At 35.8% G+C, this 26,209-nt stretch overlaps 2 protein-coding genes across 2 annotated transcripts in view; both read right to left on the bottom strand.

Annotated features, from left to right (window-relative positions):
- Positions 1–4,289: 4,289 nt before the first annotated feature.
- The window catches only part of LOC115236077, a 62,483-nt gene continuing 40,563 nt past the window's right edge, over positions 4,290–26,209 (bottom strand). Inside the window, exon 2 of the mRNA XM_029808273.1 lies at positions 4,290–7,876. Coding sequence (XP_029664133.1) covers positions 6,044–7,876 — 1,833 coding nt within the window. The 3' untranslated portion in view covers positions 4,290–6,043. The remainder of the gene's footprint in view (positions 7,877–26,209) is intronic.
- LOC115236078 (cytochrome P450 9e2-like) lies at positions 16,444–19,713 on the bottom strand. The gene has a single exon (XM_029808274.1). It carries the CDS (start codon positions 19,223–19,225, stop codon positions 17,651–17,653), a length of 1,575 nt encoding a protein of 524 aa, XP_029664134.1. The 5' UTR covers positions 19,226–19,713; the 3' UTR covers positions 16,444–17,650.

Below are 26,209 nucleotides of genomic sequence, written 5' to 3'. Positions count from 1 at the left end.
ATAATATTATAAAATACTATAAAATTTCCTTTTCTGTAAAAATATCTGTAAATTACACGAAAATTTACCGAAAGAACATGTATAATGAAATTCTAAATTAATATATTTGTTGAAAATATTAGTTTCTATATTCTTTATTTTTAAAATATTTATGAACTTAAGCGTTGTTGGTGTTTTTATACCAAAGAATTGTTGATAAATTCGGGAAACTATATTTCAAACTTTAGAAATATCACGAATATCGCTAATTCTTTTAATATTTAATAGAAACATTATTGAAAAAGAATGTGAAGATTCGATGTTAAGCTAACGATTAAATATTAGCTTTTTGTTCATGAAATTTGACGATTGCCTTCGACATTGCAGAATCGCGAGTAAATTATTCTGAATTTCATGATTTGATTTTGATTTCATTGATATTTATGAATTTTGTGTCGGGATTAAATATTCGTTAAATTAATTAATTAACTACGTTGTAAAAACACCGCGTTTTTTCCACGCTCTTGGACGCGATCGCTGTCTTAGCTAAGGGGCCTTATCGCTGTCCCTCTCGTCAGGTAAACGTTAGCAAAGTTGCGTGGTTCGTACCGGCAAAGAGTCGAAACAATCTTCATCGTGGAGAATTATTTCTTGTCGGTTCTTGTAAGATCCATCCGCGACGTCTAGTTCGGTGTTCTGTTGAAAATTGGGGACGTTTGTTGCAGGATTGGAATTAAACCCAGGTTTTCCTGGCGATTTCTGAAAGCAATGGTTTCGGTAATAACTCAACGACGTTCGGTGCCCTGTTGAAAATTGGGGATGTTCGTTGCAAGATTGGAATTAAATCCAGGTTTTCCTGGCAATTTCTGAAAGCAATGATTTTGGTAGTAACTCAACGACGACTGCCACACGCCTTTTCGAAGTCGAATCAGAAAATTAATTTAAATAGTATATTTGACGAGAAGATATATCTCTTTCTCTTCATTTAGTGTTCTTCTATTATTATTAATATTAATGTTATTATTGTCTTAATGCTAAAAAGACTTAATAGTAGATTGAACATGGATATAGCTATTGTGTATAAATTTCTATTTTTATTATAAGTAATTTTAAATTGTAATCAGTTTGCCCGTTTCTGTTGATTTTTTCGAAAAACATTATGGTTACGAACGAATGTATTTTATGAATTAATTTTTAATTAATATAATTTTTGTTCTTTTTTGAAAAAATTATTTCTAGGCACTGAGGATATTAACGTTAGTTTTTGTGGTTTCTTTTAAGAAATCATTTGCAGGTATTGGACATCCCGCCATTCTAGGTGCGTCCTGGATAGTTTTTAGATATACCATTCTATATGTATAATAAAATACATGTGCAAATTAACATACTATTTCATAAAATTTTTACATCTTTTGAATATTATGTTACAAAATGTTATACATGAATATAACGTAAAATGTGCGTATACTTCAAAACTTCGAGACAAATCGAATGGGTACCCCGATATCAGTAAAATATTGGCAAATTAATTAGTATTTAAATACTACAAAAAAGATTAATTATAACAGAATTAATTATGCTTGATATTATTTTAATTTATTTTATATGTTTTGCGGAGTCCGATGTAGAAGCAAGAAGTTGATCGTTCTCCATCTTTAGGATTGTTCTTGTCTTTGTCGGATATTAACCGGCGTCTTATCTGGCGGAGGGACCTTGATTTGGTCAAATTGTTGGGCCAGTTATTCTCCACTGAACGTGGCAATAACGCAGTTTTTGTATAACGGTATCTTAAGATTTATAAGCTTTTATTCTGTTTAGCCAATCCTCCGCGAAACGGTATATATATTTTATTCTCAATCGCGACATTTTCATGAAATCACATATTTGAAAATTAATCGGGCATTAGATTTTATATTCACAAATATACTATATTACAAACGCGATTATATAAAGCACTCCAAATGTTTCGAAGCTTCATCTATATTTTCTCGGATATTTTCTTTGAAAGTCCACGCAAAATGCGCCAGTAGTCTAACAATTGATATTTTTTTCTACAATTGAAAAACGATCAATAACTTCATTAACGATTCTTTTGATCATAATTGTTTGCGTGATATAAAACTTAATAAGCTTTGTAATTGCATGTCGTTAATCAATGAAATACTTCAAGTATGCATTTGATTGATTAATCAAGGCAAAGAATCTTGTGCTTTAAAGCCAAAATAGCAACAAAAACGGGAGATGTACTTTATATTAGTTATATTATTAATATATCATATATTTATATTGATCAGATTCTCTTAAAACTTATTTAGTCAAACATATATTTATGGTAAATTGGGTTTAATCGCTCAAAGCGATCAAATTTGCTTCATTCGAAAACGCTAATAGTTACCGGTAAGGTCACCCATGCCGGACAGGTCGAAGGAGAGGAGTCAGACTAAGAGAGATATCGTAATTATTAATATTTTTGAATAAAATGGAAGCAAAAAAGAGAGTAATCGAAAGAATAGAGAAAAAGGGGCTCCAAAATATTTTCATATTCCCCTCGGAACTTAGAAATATCTTGATACGTGATACGACATAGAAAAAATTAATTTCTGAGAAGAAGAAGTCTATTCTGCTATAATTTTTCTATAGTTTTGTCCGTAATCTTTTTTTTTTTAAGGAGTTTTAATTAATTAGCAGTATTAATTAATTTTTTCACGTTCATATAATTGCCCGATAATAGATATACTATCAGATTTTCGCAAAATGTCATATAAAAAATCGAGATATCTCTTGCAATATTGGTTAAACAAAATTGAAAGTTTCTTTTATATCTTATGAGATGCTATCCCAAAAAAATCTACTCCTTCCAATACTAGAATATATCTTTATACAATAATTTATCTCGAAGGCAAGCAAGTGAATTTCGGAGATAAACGATTTTGCCGGACATTAATTGATAATAGTATTATAAATATAATAGTATTATAAAAAAATAAATAAGCATTATATATATATTTAATTAAATGGATTTAATTATAAAAGAGTGAGAGAAAGAATTAAGAAAAGGAAATAGTTGCAAATTAATAATAATTAAGCTAATTATGCAAATGCAATTATAGATATAACATATATTAGACGAGAGTTAACGATTTAATTAATACAAATGTATATAGCTGATGACTGTCATGACAGTTAGATTTTCTCACAGCGTGCAAAATATTGTTTAAAATAAGAAAACTCATTAATCATGATTTCAGCAATGATAATTGTTTGAGATAGATTGTTGTAGAGCCACTATCGGTGTAGACGTCGAGTTATCAAAATACGAGCGGACATATTCGGAGGAGAAAATTGCCTGGCCTTCAAGGACGTTCACTGCCCCCAAAACGAGTAGTATCTCACGAGTAATTCCTGTCTGGCGCCAAGATAATGAAGAACCAGTCACAGTGTCGTTGCTCGGCGAACGGCTATCAATCCCGTCCACGCGCGAGTATTTGGATTCTCGAGTTCCGTTTCGATCGCCGCGAGCGATCATATAACGGGTATGACGGAATTAAGAACGGCTTAGAGATGTCTATCGTAAAGATGTTGAATAGAGAATCGCGTTTTGACGGTCGTCAAAGAGTAACCAAAGCGCAATCATTTCTTACATTTATTATAGTGAGTGCAATGAACTATGTATAGATTTCCAGTACTGATAGCGAATTTAGAAACACAGTCTATCTCTTCAAATTTATTAAGAAGAAAAATAATCTTTGCATTAAAATTTACAAGAATATTTATTTTATAGTTGAGGTAAAATAATTGGAATATTTTATCTTCATGACAATGAATTTATTACAAAGTTGTCGTTGAAAAATGGCGATGGCTGCACACACAGCACTATACATGATGTTTTAATAGTACAAATGTTGTCTAGGATACTTATACGAGACTTATAGAGTTCTTAGATATACTGTATATAACATATCGGAATGCTTTAGAAGTGTACATACGGGAGAGTAAAATGGAATATATAATTGAGATGTTATTTATAATCTACGAGTGTGAGCAATACGCGAAGGATATCCGTATATAGTGTGTCCAGAAATAACGGCGGCACCGGATGTTTCCGTAGCTACTGTTCAAAACAGAAAGGGCAATGATTTCGGAACATCCGTACATGTTTCTTGCGAGTTTTGCGGAAAAAACTCGCGCTTAGGATATATGTTTGCTCGCTTGATATTGCATGGCGAGAGGAACTATCTCAAAGGACTGAGGTAATGAGAGAAAATGGAGCTATAGTTTCAAACATTAAATAAAATAATCGACGCTATATATATATATATACGCGAAAAAAACGGAACTTTCTCGCTGATTGAGATATTTCCTTTGACGCGAGACAACCTTAAGATCTAAGGAACTTACAATAAGCTAGGAGATATGCAGAAACGCTGCCGCGACAAGTCGGTCCATCCATCGCAACTGCGGGGTCCGCTCTCTAATTGGGGGGATCATTCTTTAAGGACCCTGGCAGCTGCAACTTTTTCGTTTACCTCTTCATCGCAGAAGCGTGATCGCAATAAAAGCATACAAAGGGAACTCTTAGTCGATGATTTCGGAAGCTATTAACGTTAGAACATTCAGACGCATTGTTATTTGCTGGCGACTTCGATATAATAGCATATGTTTTCTTTTAGGTATCATTGAAACATAAATTACATAAGTCTGAATATCACACATGTTGTATAAGATTTGACAATAAATTATATCTAGTGTACAAAAATAAGAATTCAATTTAATATTTCTTAAACTTTAAAGACAATAAGAAAAGTCTGAATGTTTTAGCGTTAACTTTGGCATAATAGCGAGTAATTCGTAAATCCCCTTTCAGCGGTTAAATTAATCTTTAATCAATACAGATCTCTTGCCACATACGTATACACATACTCACATAACATCTTTCTAATATATAATACAAGAAAAGATTGATTTTCGATTGACATTATATCAATCGATTGATGATCTCTGACATTTCAATTTATTATTTTAAAAAGATGACAAGGAGGTCTCCGGAAAAACATTGCGAATTATTTTTGTGTTTCAATACAAATTTTTTCGCGGAATAAAGGTATTAAAATACTCCATTATTTTAATCAAAGTTTTCATTTCATCGGGTTCGCGACAACTTCGATTCGAGATTTTTTTAAAACGGAGATCACAGATCAGAGATCAAGGATCGTGAGTTTGCCGCGGGTGCGTTCTCGACGAAGGTGGTTCTCTTTATCTGCAAAATATTCAGTTGCAAAAATATGTATCGATACGCGTACGCGGAAATCACTATCAATAGAATCTTCAAATTGATTTCAAGTTACAGTTGTGCCGATATCGCACCGAGATTAGACATTTTCTTAACATTTTGTCAAGCATTTTGTTTCTTTTATCAAGCTTAGAGATCGTGTAATTTTCATGTTTATCTTATAATTAAAATAATTAAGCGATTATTATAAATCTATCATCATGCTTTTTAAAAATACTAAATTATCGTAAAATTTACAAATATAAAATTAATAATTCTGTCATTGTTAATATTACAATCGAAAATCGTCTAAGTCGATGCGTGTCGTCACCCAAGTGCAAGCTCTCGTGCACTAAAAATATTTTAATGGTTCCGTTTTCGCTTCGAGAATCTTTGCGAATAACCCGTAAGAGAAACATTCGACAACCACTTCGATCGGTTGCCACAATCGTCAAAGGCCATCGAGCAGCACTGCGCACAAAAGTTCGTACTTTCGCCGCCCAAAGTATAACTTTCATCTGTCAGCCTTTCGCAATCTGAATCTGAACATCGAGATTCGACTTTCGTACATCGGTTTCGGTCGACCTTTCGGTCCTCGGCTTTCGGTGACGCGCGCGGCGAGTTGCCTTGGTCGAACAGGCTCTTTCTTAGGTCCTAAAAAAAATATCGTCCTTAAAATTAATTGTTGAGGCAGTTGAGTTGGCAAGAGCAAAAGAATCAGTCGTATTCGTCTCGTCGACGACGTCGCCGAAGTCACCTCGTCCTCTTCTTTCTTTTCCTACGTTATCGCGGCGCTCACAGAGCGAGAAACTTCATCAGAGCGTCGTAGATGAGCTGCGGATTGATGGTTCCATCGGCGGTGTACCTGACACCGCGTAGTGAACCATCGTCGTGACTGACGACGCCGTATTCGCCCACGATAAAGCCATCCGGTGTCCTCTCCTCGACCCTGTATTTCCTGTAGTTCCTGCCCTCGACTACGTAGCCAACCTTGTGCCCGTCCTCGGACGCACCCGGGGTTTCCTCCGTGACGACCAGCTGTGGTCCGTGGACGTTGCCGTTGCTGCCAACGCTGACCGATTCGTCGATTTCGTAGTTTTGCTCGTCGGGTTCACCGTCCTGCTGTTGGCGATCTACCGGCTGGCCCTCGGAGTCGTACACCTTGCTAGGTTCACTATATATCTTGGCCGGTTGCGAGTAAATTTTGGCCGGCTCGGAATAAACCTTAGCCGGCTCCGAGTAGATCTTGGACGGTTCGGAGTAGATCTTTTCCGGCTCGCCGTAGATCTTGGCGGGTTCGCTATAGATTTTAGCGGGCTCGCTGTAAACCTTGGCCGGTTCACTATAGACTTTGGCGGGCTCGCTGTATACTTTAGCCGGTTCCCCGTATACTCGCTCAGGATCGCCGTAGACCTTGGCTGACTCGCTATACATCTTGGCAGGCTCGTTATAAGTACGCGCGGGTTTGTACGTCTTGGATGATTGACTGTAGAGTTTCGAGCCTGATCGATTGTAGAGCGGTGCGTCGTAATGACGTCCCATCTTGCGTCCTTGAAGCCGATCCGACGATCCCTCCGGCAGTTCCTCGTTCAACTCTCGCGGTTCTGAGTTCTCCACAGGCAGCTCGTAATTCTCTTCTGTCGGAAGGGTGATCGCGTCGATGTCGATGTCGCGCGTGGTCTCGTTGGTTTCTTCGTTTCCGTTTTTTTCTGCGAATGGGGGGATCTGCTCAATTCTCGGCGTCATAGTCACGTGGCCGCGCCAGCTCGTCCTCAGCTCGTCCTCGTCGACGGAGAATTCGCTTCTGTTGGACTCCGAGACGATGTTGCTGAGCTCTTCGGTGACAAATTGGGCTGGTGGTAACGTCGTTGTCGTCGTTGTTGTCGTAGACGACGGCGACGTCGATAGTCTGTTGGCGCTCTTTGTTGTGCTTTTAATAGATTCTCTAGTTGATTGATTAGTAGTATCTTTGTTCACCGGAGATTCCAAACTTGGTGGTCGTGTTACCACCGCAGCGTCAGCGCTGTCGTAATGCTCGACGCGCACCTTGTATGGTGTAGCCTCGACCGTGGACGTGACGCTGACGCCGATCACCTTCTGCCGGCTAACGCTTTTGCTGATGATGCCGGATCCGTGGGTTCCATTCGATCTCGTAGTCGTTCGATTGTGGAATATAGGCGATCCGCTTGTCGTCGTCGTCGACATCGTCGTCGCACTCGACGGTGTCAGACGTGTCGAGCTTATGCCACCCGGCGTGCTCAGAACGTCGATCAACGACGCCAGATTCTGCTGCCGGTGCTCCAACGTTCTCTGGCTTATAGGATAGAAGCGTACGACATCGTCGCGGCCACTTGTTTGCGGCCTCGACACTGAAATCGGTCGACTACCGCTCGGATTTTGAGATATTCGATAGATCGATGCCTCGTGCTGATGCGACTCGGCGGTCGCGCTGTCACCCGCCGATGCAGCCACGTGTTGACCGCGCCGGAAACCCCGACGTCGCTGTGGCGTCGGTGCCATGGCGCCGTTTATAAAGACCGACAGAAATTCCGTACCGGCGAGAACATCGTTCTTCTTCACCGGAGCGCCGCGCGTCTCCTCCCAGACCAGAGTCGCTTGAAACACCACCTGAAAGACACATTGCATTATTTAATATTGTAATTCGGGCCTCGTCTCCGAATTTATTTTATAAGCAGGTAAAATATATAAGTGCTTTATTAAAATATATAAGTGTCTTATATGCAGGATGTACAATAATGGGCATATTTTATCAGCAGAAGATATTCGTAATAGAATCCTTGCTTTAGTAGAGTTTAATTGGAGATTGTATATTTTTCATAATTTTAATATTAAACATTTTAATGTCTAAGATCAAAAAGCTGTAATCTAAAATTTGATGAAAAGTTAAATTCTCGTAAGTTTTGTTAATCGATTAGTTCAGGAATTCTCTATTCATATCTCAATATTTTAATTAAGAAAAAATTATTGTAAAAATATTTTGCTAAAAGATATCTTAACATATGTATGTGTATCGAATATTTCATACTTATTTTATACCAAATATACACGTGAAATTTGAATTAAGGTCGTATAACAATAGGCAAGATTGCAACAAAGAAGGCAGGAAACTTATTAAGTATTCAATTTACATTTACTAGCCAGTGGAATAAAGAACAGCACGCAAATGAAGTCGTATCAATACTCGAATTACAGAGTAAAACGTCCAAGTAAGGAAACGGGGGTAACATTTACAGGATGTAACATTTTAGTCTCGACCTTTGTATAGCGTCATTAAACGCACGCGAAATCGTCGAGCAAGTACTTAAATTCTGTTCTCCCGCGGGAGGAGCGAAGCGAAACGCGAACAACGATGCGATCAGTCGGATCTCAAATCCGCGTTGAGGGGCGTTAAACCACTTTTACGCGTTCCGCGTGCGTTTGCAGAGACGCGCGAAGGACGCAGGCAGGTGTGCATCCATGCGATTTATAAATTATTTGAGACGCGCTCGCTCGTAAAGTCCTCTAAAGACACGCCAGCCATTCTCCCGATGAAAATCGCGAAAATTTTTGCAGTGTACTCGTTGTAGACACGTCGCGGTTTCACGACTCATTACTTCCTGCTCTCTGAATTTTAAAATTTTCTGCGCAGCTGTAGTTATACATAAAAAATTCTAAAAGAATGAAAAGAGAAGATTTCGATTCGTATGTTCATTTAAAGTTGAAGTTGATAAGATGTCGAAATCTTCCAACATACAACGGCTGTACATAAAATAAAGATTTCACAAAATTTAATGTTTTTATTAGAAATAATCTATTAAATTTTAAGTATAAAAAATATTCGTGGAAAATGTCAATATTCATTATTTTATGTAAGTTTCATTTATACCACGAAATATGACTCTTTATATGATTCTTAATAAGAGTCTTTATGAACTATTCATACTGCAATTCTACGCTCTAGCGATTTATTTGCAACGTCCCGTGACTTTCAGCTCCGAGTATGAATTACGCGACTAATTATCGTCCATCCCGATTTTCAGCCGCCAGTTTATCGATCGTGTTCTTAATCGATTCCCAATCACCGCGCGTATAATAAGATACGTGACTATCGCAACTGTAATAAGATACTTGGATGCTCGAGTTCTTTGTAATAGCGACCTTGACGGATTGCAGGGTAAGAACCAACGTCACGAGTACGATATTTATGCGGGAGCGAATAGTTTATTGGGGTCCTCGTTCCTCCGTCTCCTAAGGGATCGCTTGATGAACGAGATTATCGTTTAAACATAACAGTCTTATGTCTAATAATGCCGGAACCATTATGCGCTCGGGATTCGCATTTGCAAACAATGGCGAGAGCTGCTCCGATACAACGATCGACGAAAGAGGAAGGTGAATCGTCGCGTAGATATTAATACATAAAAATTTTGAGAATAAAGCATGCGTGTATAGCAATCAACGTTAATGCAGAGTGAAAATCTAATTTATATGAATCGCGAAATACATTCTCTATTTTTATATTTTTGTTACTCGTCGCAATTAAGGAATCTCGTGACTACTGCTGTGGACCTTGAAGCAATTTTAGTCATTTTTCTTCACCAATACAGTAATATTTGTATCTGAAATACTCGTACAAACCTATATTCATACGTTTTTTGATTATAGTGATCATCATGGAGACTACGTGACTTGAATCATGCAAACTGACAATGAGCGATGGATTTCGCTCAACAACAAACGCGGTCTCGCGGATGCAAAAGAACGTTAGAATAAGTTTTACACACACAAAGAGAAACGATTCGACATAATATCACCGCTAAAAGTTGATTTTTGTCTTTCGATGCGCCGATAAAAGTTCACGAAGAGGAAAAAATTTGGATAGTTATGCGACAGGATATCTTTTGGACACTGCAGAATACGAGAGAGCAAATCTCTCGATTTATCGGCGATCGTAATAAATCCCGCAACATTGTGAGCGTTTTAAAGCAGATTCGACGATCATTCTGGTGGCAATTAGGCATGCGTGTTTCTCACTTGCTGTTGAATACAGGAGATAACAGTCGCCGCCGGCATGCGCAAACATAAATGCTTAATTTATCTGTTATTACGCGATTGCCCGACGACATTCGCACACTAGGAGAAAGGACGCACAGGGAGGAGTCGAGCCACGAGCCGCAAGGACCGTCGATATGGACACGCACTGTTTCACAGGAGGAAATTTATGTGAAAGATAAGTGTTCTTTTAAAGAGAAAAACACACATTTTCTTAATCCCAAACATAAGCTATATTTATATTAAATAAATAATAATAAATGTAATTTTGTGATAAGTTATCAGAATTCTATAAAATACATATAAAAAACGAAATATGAAAGATATGAAATACAAAAAAAATTCTATTTAATAAGCATATTAAAATAATAGCCGAATATTTTCATTGTAATAAAATTTAAACTCCAAAAGATCTTTAAAAAAAGTTCTGATGACGCTCATGGATTCTCCTAAAATCGCGATAATATTCACGCGTCGAGATAAGCGCAAACATGTGTTTCAAGAAATTTGAGGGCGATGAAAATTATTTCGATTTTACATCAGAATGCATTGATTGATTTAATATCGAATTAATGCTGAATTAACTTAAATTAATCACGCACAATCATTCCACTTTTAATTAGCTATTAACTATTAGTATACTCGATTGGCAATACGTGTGTGTATTTCGTAACGTACGTTTAATGGTGTTATTACATACTACATGACGCTTTGTGGTTGCGCGAGAAAGTAACGAGAAAGAAATGATACTTTTTTTCTTATTGCACACGAGAATCTTTATGCGAATCACAGCGGCGTAAAATGTATACAAGGTTGTGAATTTAAAAGTTTCCGGACCTCCCGAGTTCGATTTTATTGCCAAGCTTGCTGCAGCGCATCGTATCCCTTGTCCATTGTATCGCGCGGTCGCCGCGAATTTTTACGACACCGAAAAGATCGCTGTTGTCCTTGCCCTGATACAAGTATAATAGTTCGTCCGATAAGATAGTTAAAATTAAGCTCACATTACATGTCAAGCATTGCTCGGGTCCTTTTATACAGTTTCTTTTATTATTTTGACTTTTAGATAATTTCAATTCAAATGCAGGAAATATATATATATATATAAGTAAAGGCTAAATAAATATAATTAATGACTGAACAATTTATTTTATTGCTTAAATATTATTATTTCGATATAAGAGATTGTGTTTATGATTGGCACACGTATTTTTTTTCAACTTTCTCACAAGCATGACAGCTAACTATCTTTCTCCTTAAGCTTCTTATGCTGCGCAATTTCTTCAATCGTAAGAATATGGCTTTGTTCTATTTTTATGCATGGAACGTGAACATGCAGAGTGTGCCTGAAGCCGCTACTGATCACCTCGCCAACAGGAGAAACGAAGGTGTAGAGAAAGGGCGGGGTACGGTACGAGAGACAGGAGAGGGATGGCGGGGGAGACTTGCAGCGTGGGTGTACAAACAGCTACTTTACGATGCATTATTTTCGCTCGGCTCCGTCGTCGGTACTTTTTCACTTAAATGGCAAATTTTTACGTCATTGGCAAAGAATATGATAAATACAATATGATTAATAATAATATGTTCCGTGAAGAAAAATATATCAAATAAAGAATAAAATCTTTATTTTGCTGAACCACAAATCTTCGAATTTGACGCCCAGAATGTTATAGTACTCGTCTTCGTGATTTCTTTTATTGACAACGCTGCTTCTCGGCAATTATTTCGCGGCGATTTACAGCGCGCTCGCAGGATTTTATCCTCGCTCGTGCCTTTATTACTTATCGCGCGGTTGCGAAACGGAAGACAAAGGGACGGAGGAGGAGTTACTCCGAATAAAGCGACCGAGATCCGCAAACCGGTACCACCAGTACTACAGACTAAACGACGGGAAATGCATCCGTGTCTCGAGAATAGACGCGCTACTTCTACTAGCTACTTTTACATGAACACGTGTTATGAATGCATTTCTTCCTCTTTTCTTTCTTCCTTTTTATATCTCTCTTTCTTTTACATATTCTAAATTAAAACGGAATTAACAAGACCATTTCCAAATAATGATCGGTAAAACTTTCTTTTATCAAATGTTATTTAATTTAGTAATTTTCTTCGCCCAACATATGGCAATGTATCGAAAAATAAGAATGCCCGTGAGCCATCGATAAGGCTCGAACCTTAAGAATTTCCTCGCCCGATCTTATTGTGTGGGTTTAAAGTATAATTCGCTCGTATCATATCGATAATACGTGTATGTGTTAAAATAAAAAAAAAAAAAAAATGGATTCTAGCCCATGGGCGACGTGTTAAACGACCGCGCTCTGCGCGGTTAATTCTTTCTGAGAGATTAATACTCCCCCCGGGATGATTATCGATGCCATAACGGCGGACGCGCGGGCTCGATGTTTGCTCGATACTTGTGTATCGGGGATTAATCATACTGTCTTCGGCTCGTGCGCGTTCTCATAAATTTCGTTCGCGTTATACACGCGCGCAGAAGAATTATAAATATGCGCACAGGATTAATATCCGCCGATTTATAAGGCTCGGCGAGATGTTAAAAGGCGCAAGCCGCGGACTGTGGTCGAATAGAGCGTTGGGTTTCCTGTTGAAAGGAGAACACGTACTCCGTTGTGCGGACACCTCGGGTGAGGTCACCGCAACGGGAGTCGAGTCATTCCCGAGTATGTGCGTTGGGTATATCTGCTCGCGCGCACGCACATTCACGGGTAATGCATTCTCATAATCGATGCATCCCACGCGACAGCATCGTTTATTAAATGAAAGAGCGACGATCGTGCCGCTCGTGTTACGAGATTTAATACGCGCGATGATTAATGACCTTTCGACGCGGCTAAATTAGACACATTGCCCGCGCGTGCGTTCTTATTTTTTGAACGGGATATATCTGATATTTTTATTTATTGCGTTTCTTTTCTTGCCCGCGCAAACGTATCTTTTTTTTTCGGAGATACACTCATTACCGAGAAGCGCAAAGTTTACTCCGTCAAGGTCCATAATCAATTATACACTGTACGCGCATAGGATTGTCTTTATTGCGGATGTTTGTTTTTTTTTCTCTCAAGATAAGTTCGACGCGCGATAAATTATGTTAATATATCTGTACAAACTATATCAGGAGTAACTTGTTTCTCGTCACGCTCACCCATCTGACAATGAGATCGAACGATTCCTTTTCGCGAGCTAACAAAGTCATTATTTCTTTACATTGATTATTCTTTATCGTTGTCCATTTATTATACAAATGTATTATCTCGCGTATGGTACCTGAAAAGGAGTATGGTTATTCTCGATCATAGATATTGGAAATCAATTTAAGAAGAATAACGCTTTTGATATGTTGATTCATTGCAAATCTATGAGCTAAATCTACGAGTTAAATAATTGGAACATTTTGCGACTATTAATAGATAAGAATACGAAATTGACTTCTCGGTTAATTATTAACATTTATTTAACAAAGTTTTCAATATAATTAAAAGATATTTATCATTATTGAAAATTAAAAAGATATTGATGCTTATTTAATATTTTTAGCACTCATACATTATTAGAAAAGAATTCCACGTACTTTGACACGTTTTATCTTGACATTTCATTGTATCGTATAAATTGCTTGTAACTTTTCGCACACACGTTCGCAAATGTGTCAATGACGGGCGATAATTATTCCTTCTTTCGAGCATCTGTGTACATCAGAACCAATTAAAATCGGTTGCCTAAAGCGTTCTTCGAAGGTGAATGTACCTTCGGAAGCAAAGTCAACGAGACATGTGATTGTATAATCTATATTCCGATTAAGCTCGCACGCGAAATCAAGGACACGGCGATATACCGGTCAATAAAGAGCGCAGGAATTCGCGTGGGTACCATGAAGAGACGATGTCTCCGGATGGATGGATTTATCCGATGATACTCGGCGAGAGTTATAAACAATATGCAGGTGCGGCTCGTCTTAAAAGACGATCCCGTCATCGCCAAAGAATTACGGATTTGTGAGCAGACGCAAGGTGGGCGCGAATCGAGTTAATGCCCTCGCTCTCGTTTCGACGTTTTTTCGAATGTCCCTTCGTAAGTACCTGCACGTTCCAATTTCAGCCAGACGAAAAACAAAAAGCTTCTCTTCAACACCTGAACACGTGTCATTTCCTCTAGTTTTTTCGTACGTCTTTCAAATAAATTAAATGTCAGAATTTTAAAGCGAATAAAGTAACTTTATGATTATGTATAAAATCTGAGATAAATCTCATGAACAAAGGACTTGATTTACTTTAAAAGGTATGTAATTTTTATTCATCATTATCAAAGTATAATCCAAAATGACAATTTGCTACTCGTATTAATAAATTCTAAATATAGGGGCGATAAATAAAATAAAATGCATATGAAGTTATTGCGTTAGAAAGATTTATCGCTGTCTTTTGGGATTCTTCTCGCGTATATCCGGTTGTCCGTGATGCGGATACAAATACGTGAAGCATATGATCGAAGGATCGTTGGAATGGTAAAGTAAATGACACGAGCAGGTTCTGAGGAATCTGCGAAAGAGATCGACCAAGGTTGCGGTTGGGTGTGGTACGTAAATGTATAGACATTATACAGTGCGCACAGAACAACTGTATTGGAGGATGAAATAGATATCTTTATTGAATTCCGAATCAATCTCTTGTCGGAAAAAAATTAACTTGGAAACATAATTTGATATCAGCTATTAATATGCAACTTTTTGTTCTTTCAACGGTTAGTTCTGAAATAAATGTTCGTTAAATTCATTTAAATACACGCTTGATGTGTGTGCTTAATTACTCACAAGTTTCTTTAATTTGCAATAAAATCTTAATTACAATTTGTGTGACTTAAATTATCGTCAAGATAAATATCGGTTCTGAATTTTTCAACTGATATATTTTTTGTCATTATTCACGCATTTTCTCGAGTACTCTGTATAAGACTGTAGACATTCTCCATTTATGAATGTCGTCCATCTCGTTCGTGCCAATGTAAACAACTTCTTTCCGATTTCAACTAATTGTCTTCTTATGTTTTCTCTTTTCTTGCAAAAATCGCCTTTCTCGAGTTATTAATATTGTGTCGACAGCTCAATTAATATGTATCTCTTTTATAGTGATTTTTATACGTGTATAAAATATCAAGTATTTTTATGAAAAAAAATCGTGAGTCTTGCGCGATAAACATCGAATACACGCAATAATGTATTAATCTTCTTAAGAATAAAAATTTAAGGAAATTAATACATTTAAATTTATTTTTCTAATGATTTCTTTATATTTTTTTTTTTGCATTTCAAAGGTACATCTCAAACAAAATCAATTATCCGCCAGAGAGAATTTCTTTTTTAAATTTTTACCGAAGTCTTAATTAAGCATAAAATAGTTGAAATGCTATTGGATCGAAGGATTATTTCTACAAGAGTTGCATTTAGAGTTAGAGAATTCATAAAATCAAGTATGTAGAAATTATATGTGTTTTATAAATTTACCATTAACTATGTACACAAAATTATGGTGAAAAAGGCAGGGGATTACAAATTGTTCATTGCGAATCAAAACTGCAAATTGCTTAGAGCGAAAGGTTTGTCTAGTAAGAAAATAATAAATGCGTTTATATCTTAAAATAAAAAAATTGTTTTAAATTTAAGACGCACACTTTTATAAATTTTGCAAAAAATGGACACAATAATGTGAAATTATTTAAAAGTATTTATTAATTTTTATATTAATATAATAATTAACATAATATAGTTAGTATAATTAAGATAATTATAATAGTGTTTATCTTATTAATTTATATATGTGTGATATGTATAAAAACATAATATTTCAATAATATCTTTTTAGAGAAAATAAAGCTTAATTCGAATTACATGTTCATAGATGTGGCCGTTGTGTTAATATAAAATAATAACATGATTTGAATGTATTTCGTTTACGTCATTCGTAAATTAATTTTATATTAACTGACTACTAATATATGTAAATACATTTACATAAATTATTGCTATTGAATGTGTATGCAAACAAAAAATATGATTGTTTATGAGAAATGTTAATAAAATAAATCTCTCAATATAAATATTTCTCTTATAAAATTTAAATAAGTGTTTATATATATAGAAGTAAATGAGGCTATACATCAAATATTAAATATACGTCCTCCCTCTTAGGCAATGCATTTTGTATGAGAACGTGCAACACATCAGATAGAATTTGTTACTATAATGTTATACTGTATTAAATATGTATGAAATCTCTCTATAAAACATTTGTACGAAATGCAATGTATGAAATAGTATTTTTCGTTAAGGAAAAATAATAGAGTGTGTAATAAATAATAGCCTCTTTTCTCAGCCAATAAATGCTGAGAAAAGAGATTGTTATTTTCTTTAGAAACATAATAGCACTTGACAGATAATAATACAATCGTTTGTAATGTTTCATAATAAAGGAAATAATAAACTTTATATATCATTTAGATTTGATTTAAGTGGATAATTACAAACTAAAAAAAATTAACTTGTTTATGTATTATGTAGAATTTATCAAACTATCGGATATCCTTTTGAGAGCAGATTTTCTGACTAATTTAGAGACAATTTTTTCTTAGTAAATATGTTGAGTCATTAATAATTTGCGAAATATAAGATTGAAAAAGAGAGAAAAGCCTTTTACAAATTAAATTATGTGGAATTAAAAGATTAACAAAACTACATTTCTTAGTTAATTTTAAGTCACGTTTACTTTAACAGAATTTTAATTTGGAGCTTAATTACAAAGATACATGATAGGACAAATTAGAAATTTGCAAAAAATGATAACCTATTTTGATATTGTTGCGATGATTTTGGGACATTTTGTATTATATATACATATATATATATAATACTATATGTAATATAGTTTTTTTTATATTTAAAATTCTTTTACAATTTAAATATTGTGTGTGCGTATACATACATATATAGCTAAGCTAATTAGAACAAAATTCATATTATAAATTCGCGTTTCCTAAAAACACTAACTACAGTAATTATTATTACAATAATTGTATAAACAAAATAACACCATATTGATTATAAAACATATTTTGTCCGAATATAAACAGATATTTGATATAAAAATAATTGCATCTATTAAAGCAAAAACACTGCAACACTTGCCCTTTACAATATACGGAATGAGAATTTTTGACTCTTTTTTTATATCAAATTTTTAAAAAGAAAAAAGAAAAACTACGAGGCTAGACTTGCCTAAAACGATAACTTACAAAGTACATTCTTTATAATGTTATATTTGAAGTGAACCTTATAAATTATGGATACAATTTATCTCCGTCCTCAACTCTCTGTCCGTTCGATAAGCATTCATGCGCAACAGGAGCCTTCGATTTCCTCGCTCGCAATTTTAACCAGAATCCGCCCTCCGCCGTCGTGAAAAAAGCCTTTTTGCTGAATACTATGGGAATTCTAGTTTTAACATCGGGTTCGAGATCGCAACGCCACAATAGATGAAACAACATGACTTTCATCTCCATGAAAGCGAATCTGTTAGCTATGCAGATTCTGGGCCCGATACCGAACGGCATGTAGACCGAACTGTTCACATCGCCATTCAAGAATCTATCGGGATCGAACTTGTCCGGCTGCGGGTAATAATAGGAATCGTGATGCAGAGCGTGATTCGGTATCCAGATACTAGTGCCGGGCTTTACCGTGATCGGTTTGCCATTCGGAATCGCAGGTGGCAGTTCAAATTCCTTGACGCATACCCTATCGAGGACGGTCAGTAGCGGATACTGTCTGAGAGTCTCATTAATCACGGCGTGCAAGTACTTCATATCGTTGATGACTTCGTAAGTGGGTTTGCCATTGGTCCTTCTAAGAACATCGTCGACCTCCGCTCTCAGTCTGTCCTGAATATCGGGATTAATAGCAATCTCATGCGTCAGGAAGCACATGGTCGTTGATACGGAATCGAATCCACCTAAGAAAAAGACTAACGCCTGGGCAGTCATCTCGTCGATATCAAATGCAGATCCGTGATCGTTGTTTCTAGTCTCCATCATCAACTGAATCATGTCCGGACGATAAATTCCTTGCTCGTCTCTGATTTTCACCGTATCACTGACAATGTTTTTGAAAAATTCCACCAACTTTGAACTAAACATTCTTAATTTAAGAAGTTTCATAAGCAGCGGAAAATTTCTATTTAGGAAAATCATGAATGATTGTATGCCATCAAAGTTAAAGGTTTTCATTCCGGTTACATAAAATTCATTGTTCGGATGCTGAAATGAATCCACGCTGATGCCGAAGGCGCACGTGGCCACTACGTCGTTAGCATATCTGCACAATATTTTCTTCATATCGTAAGTTTTGCCAATCTTTCCAGATTCTGTCGCCAGAAAATTAGAAAAATTATCAGCGGACTCACATACCAATCCGAACATCATCTTCATTTTGCCAGATGTAAAGCTAGGACTGAGAAGTTTTCGCATCTTGCGCCAAGCATTGTCCCGTAAGTCGAACAGATTTTTGTTGACTATCGGGTCGTTTTCGTTCACAAAGTTGCGGTGATCGCAGAAGTTGTCAAAGTTTGTGATGGTGATCGCGGTGATGAGATCTGGATCGCGGATCACGTACACCGGTGTTACAAAATCGTAGAAACCGAAATACTTCGCATCCGGAAAGAGGTTGTATACTCTCTGCACAATATCTACCAAAGACATACGCCGAAAAATAAAAGGTGCCATGTTACCCAGCAACGGAATCGGTTGCACATACGGAACCTTCTGTCGTTTGAAATATAACAGCTTGCTTAGGATAAAATAATGCAGGCAAACACATGCCGCGAGGAGGATAAGGATCAAAGTAAAGAATTCCATCATTGATTTATGAATTGATTACTCGAGAAGAAAACGATACTCGTAACGTCTTGCTAGTATTGCTAGCTTTTTGTCAAGATCGCAATTCAAAGACTAAATTTTTGACCAACAAGCGACGATTTATTATTTGAAAACATGTATGATGCATGAGATATGCGCGAAAGACTGACTAACTTTTTACTGAAACAACAAATTTATTTGGAAATGTGTAGATATATATGTTCAAAGTCTTCTTTTAATCAATTCGTGGACCACATGTGTGCATGTATGTACATAATCATAAGATTATTTTGTCGGTTGAAATTCATCGTTCGATTAGATTAGGTCAGGTTAAAGATTAACATCGATAATATGTAAACCAAATTTGTGTGTTATGCTATCGTTAAATATTCTTAAAGGCAAACAAATATTTTATTCAATATTTAATTATTTTTAATATAAATATAGTATTATATATTTATTATAAATATATTATATTCGTATGTATGCATATATAAGATTCCAGTTATAAATAAAAAAAATTCCAGTTTAGATTAGGTATTAAAATTAGAAATTAAAAAAAATTATTTTATAGGAGCTTACCTTTATAATATATCTTATATTCGTGCAGTTTTATTGCTATTATAATATAGTAAATGATAAATATTTACAATATTTATAGTTTCATAGATACGGTACCATAATCAAACTTCTATGTGACAATCAAAGAGGGTCTTTCATCAAATATATACTTATATTATACGTTTTATAACACTTTTTAGTTATTAAACAAAAATAATAAAACAAAAAGACGTATCTTTTAATAATGTCGCGTGGGATTATTTATGTCATGCTACTAAATATATTTACTTCTTTATTAAGAGAATGTATATATGACTTATTTCTCATGTGTGTACACATTAGAAATAATATAAAAAATTAGAAACTTGCACATGTTGTACAATATATTGCGTACATACACACATACACACATACATACATACATACATACATACAGACATTTTTTAGGAATATGATTTTTCGACGTTTTGGAACATTCTAAACACATTGGCATAGAAAACTCGAAAAAAAATTTTGTCACGAAAACAAAGCTTCCTCTATGAGAAAGCAAAATACTTAATTTTTATTCACTTTGACTGAACATAATTTAAAACAGATCTTTAATATCTCATTTAAAGAGACGAAATACTTTTATAAAATATATTTGTTCTATCACATCCAACTCTACACGTAAATATAAATATGTCGACTATTCTATATGCATTTTGTATAACTCATTTATATTTGATGAATAATATAAAACTAGGAATGTCCTCACACGCTGTTTAAATTACCACGTGAAACGCGTAGTAAACAGCTATCATTAAGATACGAGTTGAGATAAGACGCGGTGGCGAACCTAATTTATAATTTGTATTTATGGCGCATTGCTTATGCGAATGTATGTTCTATTTGCAGCAAATATATCATTCATAGATTTCTAATTATTTATTCGTAATTCGCTCCATTCGAGATGCAATGTACTTAGCATGAGCGTGATATAATGATTATGAGATATCATTTGAATTGATCTTAAAAGCCCGGACAAGCAGTCGCGATAAAAGAGCTTAAGAATGCGAGAGATGATAACCTCAGGGAAAGTACTATCGGTACGCATGTATGTTCAAATATGCCATGCATATATTCATAAGCAGTACTCATAAATAGAAGGAGCGCAAAAGATGTAATTAAATTGTGCCGACATAAGATAAAATAAAATACGATATAAAATATGTTTGCACTGAGATATACAACTTGTAAAACGCAATCGTTAAGTTAAATATCTTAATCCGAAAACTAATGATTCCGAGTTTACACCTCGTCATGGATTTCATCTGTCATTCTTCATACGCGATTACGTATACCATATTTTTTACTAAGGATCATCCCCCGTAATTTTATCTGGAAAGCCTTACCCTAAATCAGCATTCTCGCGCGAATACTTATTTCGGATAATTTTGGTAAAAGAGGCGAATGCAATTATTAAGCGATTTACTTACGCAATTAACATTCGGCGAGTATAAAACACGATTTTGTAAGTAACGTGAATTAATGTTACAAAGTCTGATTCGGCACGATATGCATATTTATTTTTTATTACATTAATGTAGAAAATTCTTTGGTACAGAAATTTTGAATAAAAAAAAAAAAATAAATAAATAAAAAATTGATAATATCAACTACTATTATATTAATTTTTGATAAATGTAGGCATAATTTTTTTACTAAAAAAACGATTTTGTTTATAAAGGGGTTCAAGATGTGTCAAGTAAAATATTTTTGTAAACAAACAAGTCGGATGCAACTGCTCTTTCAAACGATATCTAAATTTTCTACGTATTGGAATGATGTTCACTTCTGTTTGAGCGATACTTTTTTCCATTAAAAGTATCCTTCGATCGGTATCAGGTATCCGTAGATTTATCGCCAAGACTGTCAAGGGTCAGTTTTCAATGTCCGTCGAGCGAAAGTTTAACTAGCGTGCGTACGTCGACAATGCTTACACAATGGAAACAGTGGCGTAATTTCGTACTCCGAGTCCTGCCGTCGATATAAATACACCCTCCCACACGCGGCTTCTAAATAATTTACGTAAGAGACGCGGGCGAGCGCGTTCGCACGTCTTATAAACGCGACATGACAAGCGACGCCTGAAGGAACCGCAACATTTTTAATCGGTTATGCAAGTTCGAAATAAATATCCCATACGGAATATTAATTATTATCAATACTATGTCTGAATATGGAATTAATGTATAAATTTTTAGTAGTTTAGCAAAAAATGGTTTCAATTATAAATGCAAAGTATGTGTATAAATCTTCTACTTCACAATTTCTAATTTATTATTAAATCTTAAATTTTTAATTGAAGATCTCTACAATTCTACTGACAAGTTCTTCTATCTTTATTTAAATAAAATCATTTATCAAATCGAATCTAATAAAAATATGTACATCGGTTAAAATTAATCAATATACCTGTCACACTTGAATAAATATTGTTGCAATTCTATTCTGATTTCAAGAGGACAGATTGTTTAAAGTAGATAAGATTTCCTGTTATTATGGACTAAAGTGAAAACGCATTACGTTTTTGAGAACGTTCATGTTTTCTTCAGCATTGGATAATCACAATATTGCAGTGTCACTGAGGAGTTCTATATGTGTAAGAAAGTTATAATGAATATATTGAAGATATTCTCGGGGTGGATGATTGAGCCGAGTCGCGACGTCTTATATCAGATACATCATCCTAATGATTTTCTTGTGCGTGGGCGTGTGTTTGTATTTTCATACACAACGTGCGCGTGAGATTCGATTGCGGATCAAACATCGGAACAAATTGAAAAGTCAGAGAAAATTATCTTAAATTGCTAATTCTAAGATATATATATTAAATCTTAATTTCTTTTATTACGTATATTTTTAATCAATTAGATTTATTGTAAACTGTTAAAAGTCATAAGTTTATACGTATTTATTATGCAGATACATGTCATCATTTTTTGATGCAAACGCAATAACAAATTGCTAGCAAGACCATCCTAACTATTAATTAAATCGATAATTTATTGGTTTATTTACATTTATAGATAAAGACATTCCTATGCCGTAATTTTCAACGTATTATTACATTTTTTATTCTTACGTTTGTAATGTCCGCGCAAAAATTTGACCGCAATATTTTCACACTGTTTCGAATGAAAATGTCAATGCGTTCGCAGATCAATTTGCGGTAGGAACCGTCGGAGTTACATTCTTTCGTTCGCATTCGATACGGAGGCGTTGCCTCTGGAAGAGAAAGTTCAGAAATTACGGACGTTTACGTGAAAAAAGCTTGTTTTTTTTTTGGGTCGGATGAGGAAAGAAGATCCCGCCGACCTAAAGCAGACAAAAACGTGCTTCGGTAGAATGGTAGCTTAGGGCCCTTAAAGTATGAGACAATGACTCGTAAAGTGATGCAATAATTATCTCCGATCACTTTTTTGATACCGTCTTTTTCTCATAGAAGGTGTCATTGACTTTTCGAATATGTCTGAAGATCAAAGAAGAATATTGAGATTTAGTCAAGATATTTTTAATACATTATATATTGTGCATAAAATAGTACTTTTTGGAAAAAAGGATAAAAGAAACAAAATATCGGAACATATTTCTTTAATTTTACGATAGAAATAACTGCGAGTTTTTATATATCCATCTGGTATTCGATTAATGTTCTATTCGTGAATTTCTAAAAATTGCAAATTTATTATTGTGTTGATATGAGACTACTTAAATCTCAGAAATAAGAAATTAAATTATCTTTCATATATGTACATCGTATGACACAATCCTGTTATGGATATTTTCAGAAGCTTACTATAAGACGACCGAAACGTGTTTGTTAATAATGATACATTAAATATGGATATTACGTTACGAGATATGTAAAAGAGGAAGGAAAGAAACAAAAGGAAAAAGAACGCATATTATATTTCATATGCGTAGGCGTAAAGAGACAAACGTTACCGGTATAACCGCGATACCCGCGATGGTGGATTTATGTGCGTTCGTGTAAACAAAATCGCGGCGCGATTAAATAATAAAAAAATTCGCATTCATCACAAGACGACGGAAGAGGCGGCTTTTTCTCGCATGTCTACGACGGGACAGGTTGATTACGCTGCATTATAGACTCATCAAGTAATTACTAGGGATACGGTATCGGCTCTTCGCGGATTGGAGCCGATAGAGGGGTTAATAAATCGTTCGCCTTCGATATCCGTGGCGGTGTAACTCTTGGCAGGACGATATATGGTCGCAGCGGGAGACGTTATTACCAACGATGCTTTCTTATAATGGTCGGCGAATGAAGCGATAAACGATTATTGTACCGGCCGGTCGACCGGTGCACAAGAATTGGCAAGTAGCCTGCCATCGGTTTGCTGCAGCCCTTGTCAGATCCTCTGTAACTTCGACGACAACGGAGTGGCAATTACCGGAGTAAATGAGAACGAGTGGTAGTAAATGTGACCCGCGTACAGTCAGTGTTGAAAATACGGTCAAAAATATATTGCGTGCGTAACTATAAAATATGTCTATATATCATATTAAAAGTTTCTATATAATAATATTATATATGTATATATATATACATATAAAAATTTAAAAAAATGTAATTTTCAATTTAATATAATATTAATTTGATTTGCGTCAAGAGTTTATCGTAGCATCATTTCTGACAAATCCTATTTTTTCAATTCAGAGACTCGTTTAAAATCTATTTCAAATCTAGAAGTTTAGAAAGATGAAACTTATTAACGATTTTATCCTGGTTTTTATTAATAAGGTTGCTGATACAAAGAAATCGTAACGAAACGACGGTTCATGATTATGCTAATGTCAAGCAACTGTCACGATGTCGCCGGATATCATTGAGAATTAGTTATTCCAAGTATCTTATAAGTGGACAGCGTCCCGCTCGGAGCGATTTCTCGTCGCGGCCTTGCACGATTACGTCAGGAAAGCAGAGCAAGAAGAGAGACATTTAGCCACCGACACGGCATAAACGAGGCGACTCGTGCGTGCGCATGCGAGCGGAGCGAGTACAGCTCGGTTGAAGGTAAATGTGATTATACGAATTGCGCTCGTGATCGTGAAAGGCTTGCCGTACTTGCATCTAAGAGCAACTATAAGAATTAAGTCTAAAGTTGATCTTACTCTCTCAAAATTATTTTCTCATAAAATTTTTTAGGTAATCAAAATGATTTAAATATGTATCTAGAAATTATATTTTTAGAGCATGCAATTTTTTTACAGAAAATATTTTATATTAATAATCCGTATTATCAAAACATTATTCGTAATTTTTCAAACTTTTCACGCATTCTTCGAACGTCTTTGTATTCCTTTCCTTTTTGAGTCCGTCAGTTGAAGCATCAGTTTCGTGATAGTTGCTGGTCACATTTAGCATGTTTGCACCGATCTTTTGTAAAAATTCCGACGCGGCTATTCAGGTAAAGAGACATGTAAATCCGACCTATTGCTATAAAATTCCGTCTGAAAGAATAACCCGCGTTTGTCTCGTCGGTTTATACGAGGTGCGGAATATCGCGAGCGTGTCGGTTTTCAACCAGATTTTAATTGAGACATGGGTACAACGGCATGTGTTCGCGCGTGCAAGGACGCCGAGAGTCTCTCGAGAACGAGGGAAGAGTATGTCGCGTTTCTCGTCAACGGCACCCTACGTCGACCGAGGATTTTTAACTCGCTCCCCCTCCTGTAATCTCGGCACCTTCGAATCGAACAAAGTGAGGCTCGTTCGCGGTAGACACGTGTCAGACGATCATGACGTTGGAAGGACAGCGCGCGCGATGAGAAGAGGAGAATAATTTCGCCGAGTACGTATCCTTATATGCGGTCGCGCGCCGCAGGACGTTTTAATAATCGTTCTCCGGGGTAATCGCGTGAGAGGCTCCTAACCGAAAGAATTAATTAAAACGGCCCGTTACGGTAATGATCAATTATTACCGTCGGTTCTGCCTTTTTCTTACTCTTTTATGCGCCTCGTTTAATAGAATCCGGTGTACGTGCGCCGGCATGCATACGGCCGTCCTTCACGCGGCATTAAAGGCGCTTGAGGTAAAATCTATAACAGGATATCCGATTCTATATATAACGGTAGCTTTGTTTGAAGGAGAAAGAGAGGGGGAGAGAGCGAGAGGCGATATACATTTGCGTTGCGTAAGTGTCACAAAGAAAATTATAAGTTAATTATATATTATGTGGGTTGTTTGACGTCAAATGTGTGAGCGTTGATGTTTTAATTAAGATTATACGACGCTTTTATCTTTAATACGACGGTTACATCATCCTCTCGCCGTCGATGTAATCGCACGTTGATGCTGATTTTTCTACTCGACGTCGCGTCAAAATGTGCGAGATCGATCCGCGAATCTAAATCTC

This window comes from Formica exsecta, unplaced genomic scaffold, assembly GCF_003651465.1.
Source record: "Formica exsecta isolate Colony F162 unplaced genomic scaffold, ASM365146v1 scaffold243, whole genome shotgun sequence".
NCBI classification, from domain to species: Eukaryota; Metazoa; Arthropoda; class Insecta; order Hymenoptera; family Formicidae; genus Formica; species Formica exsecta.
This window is presented reverse-complemented; position numbering and strand designations above follow the sequence as displayed.

Excerpts from the sequence above, each read along its gene's own strand:
- LOC115236078 (XM_029808274.1), bottom strand. The coding sequence starts at position 19,225 with ATGATGGAATTCTTTACTTTGATCCTTATCCTCCTCGCGGCATGTGTT.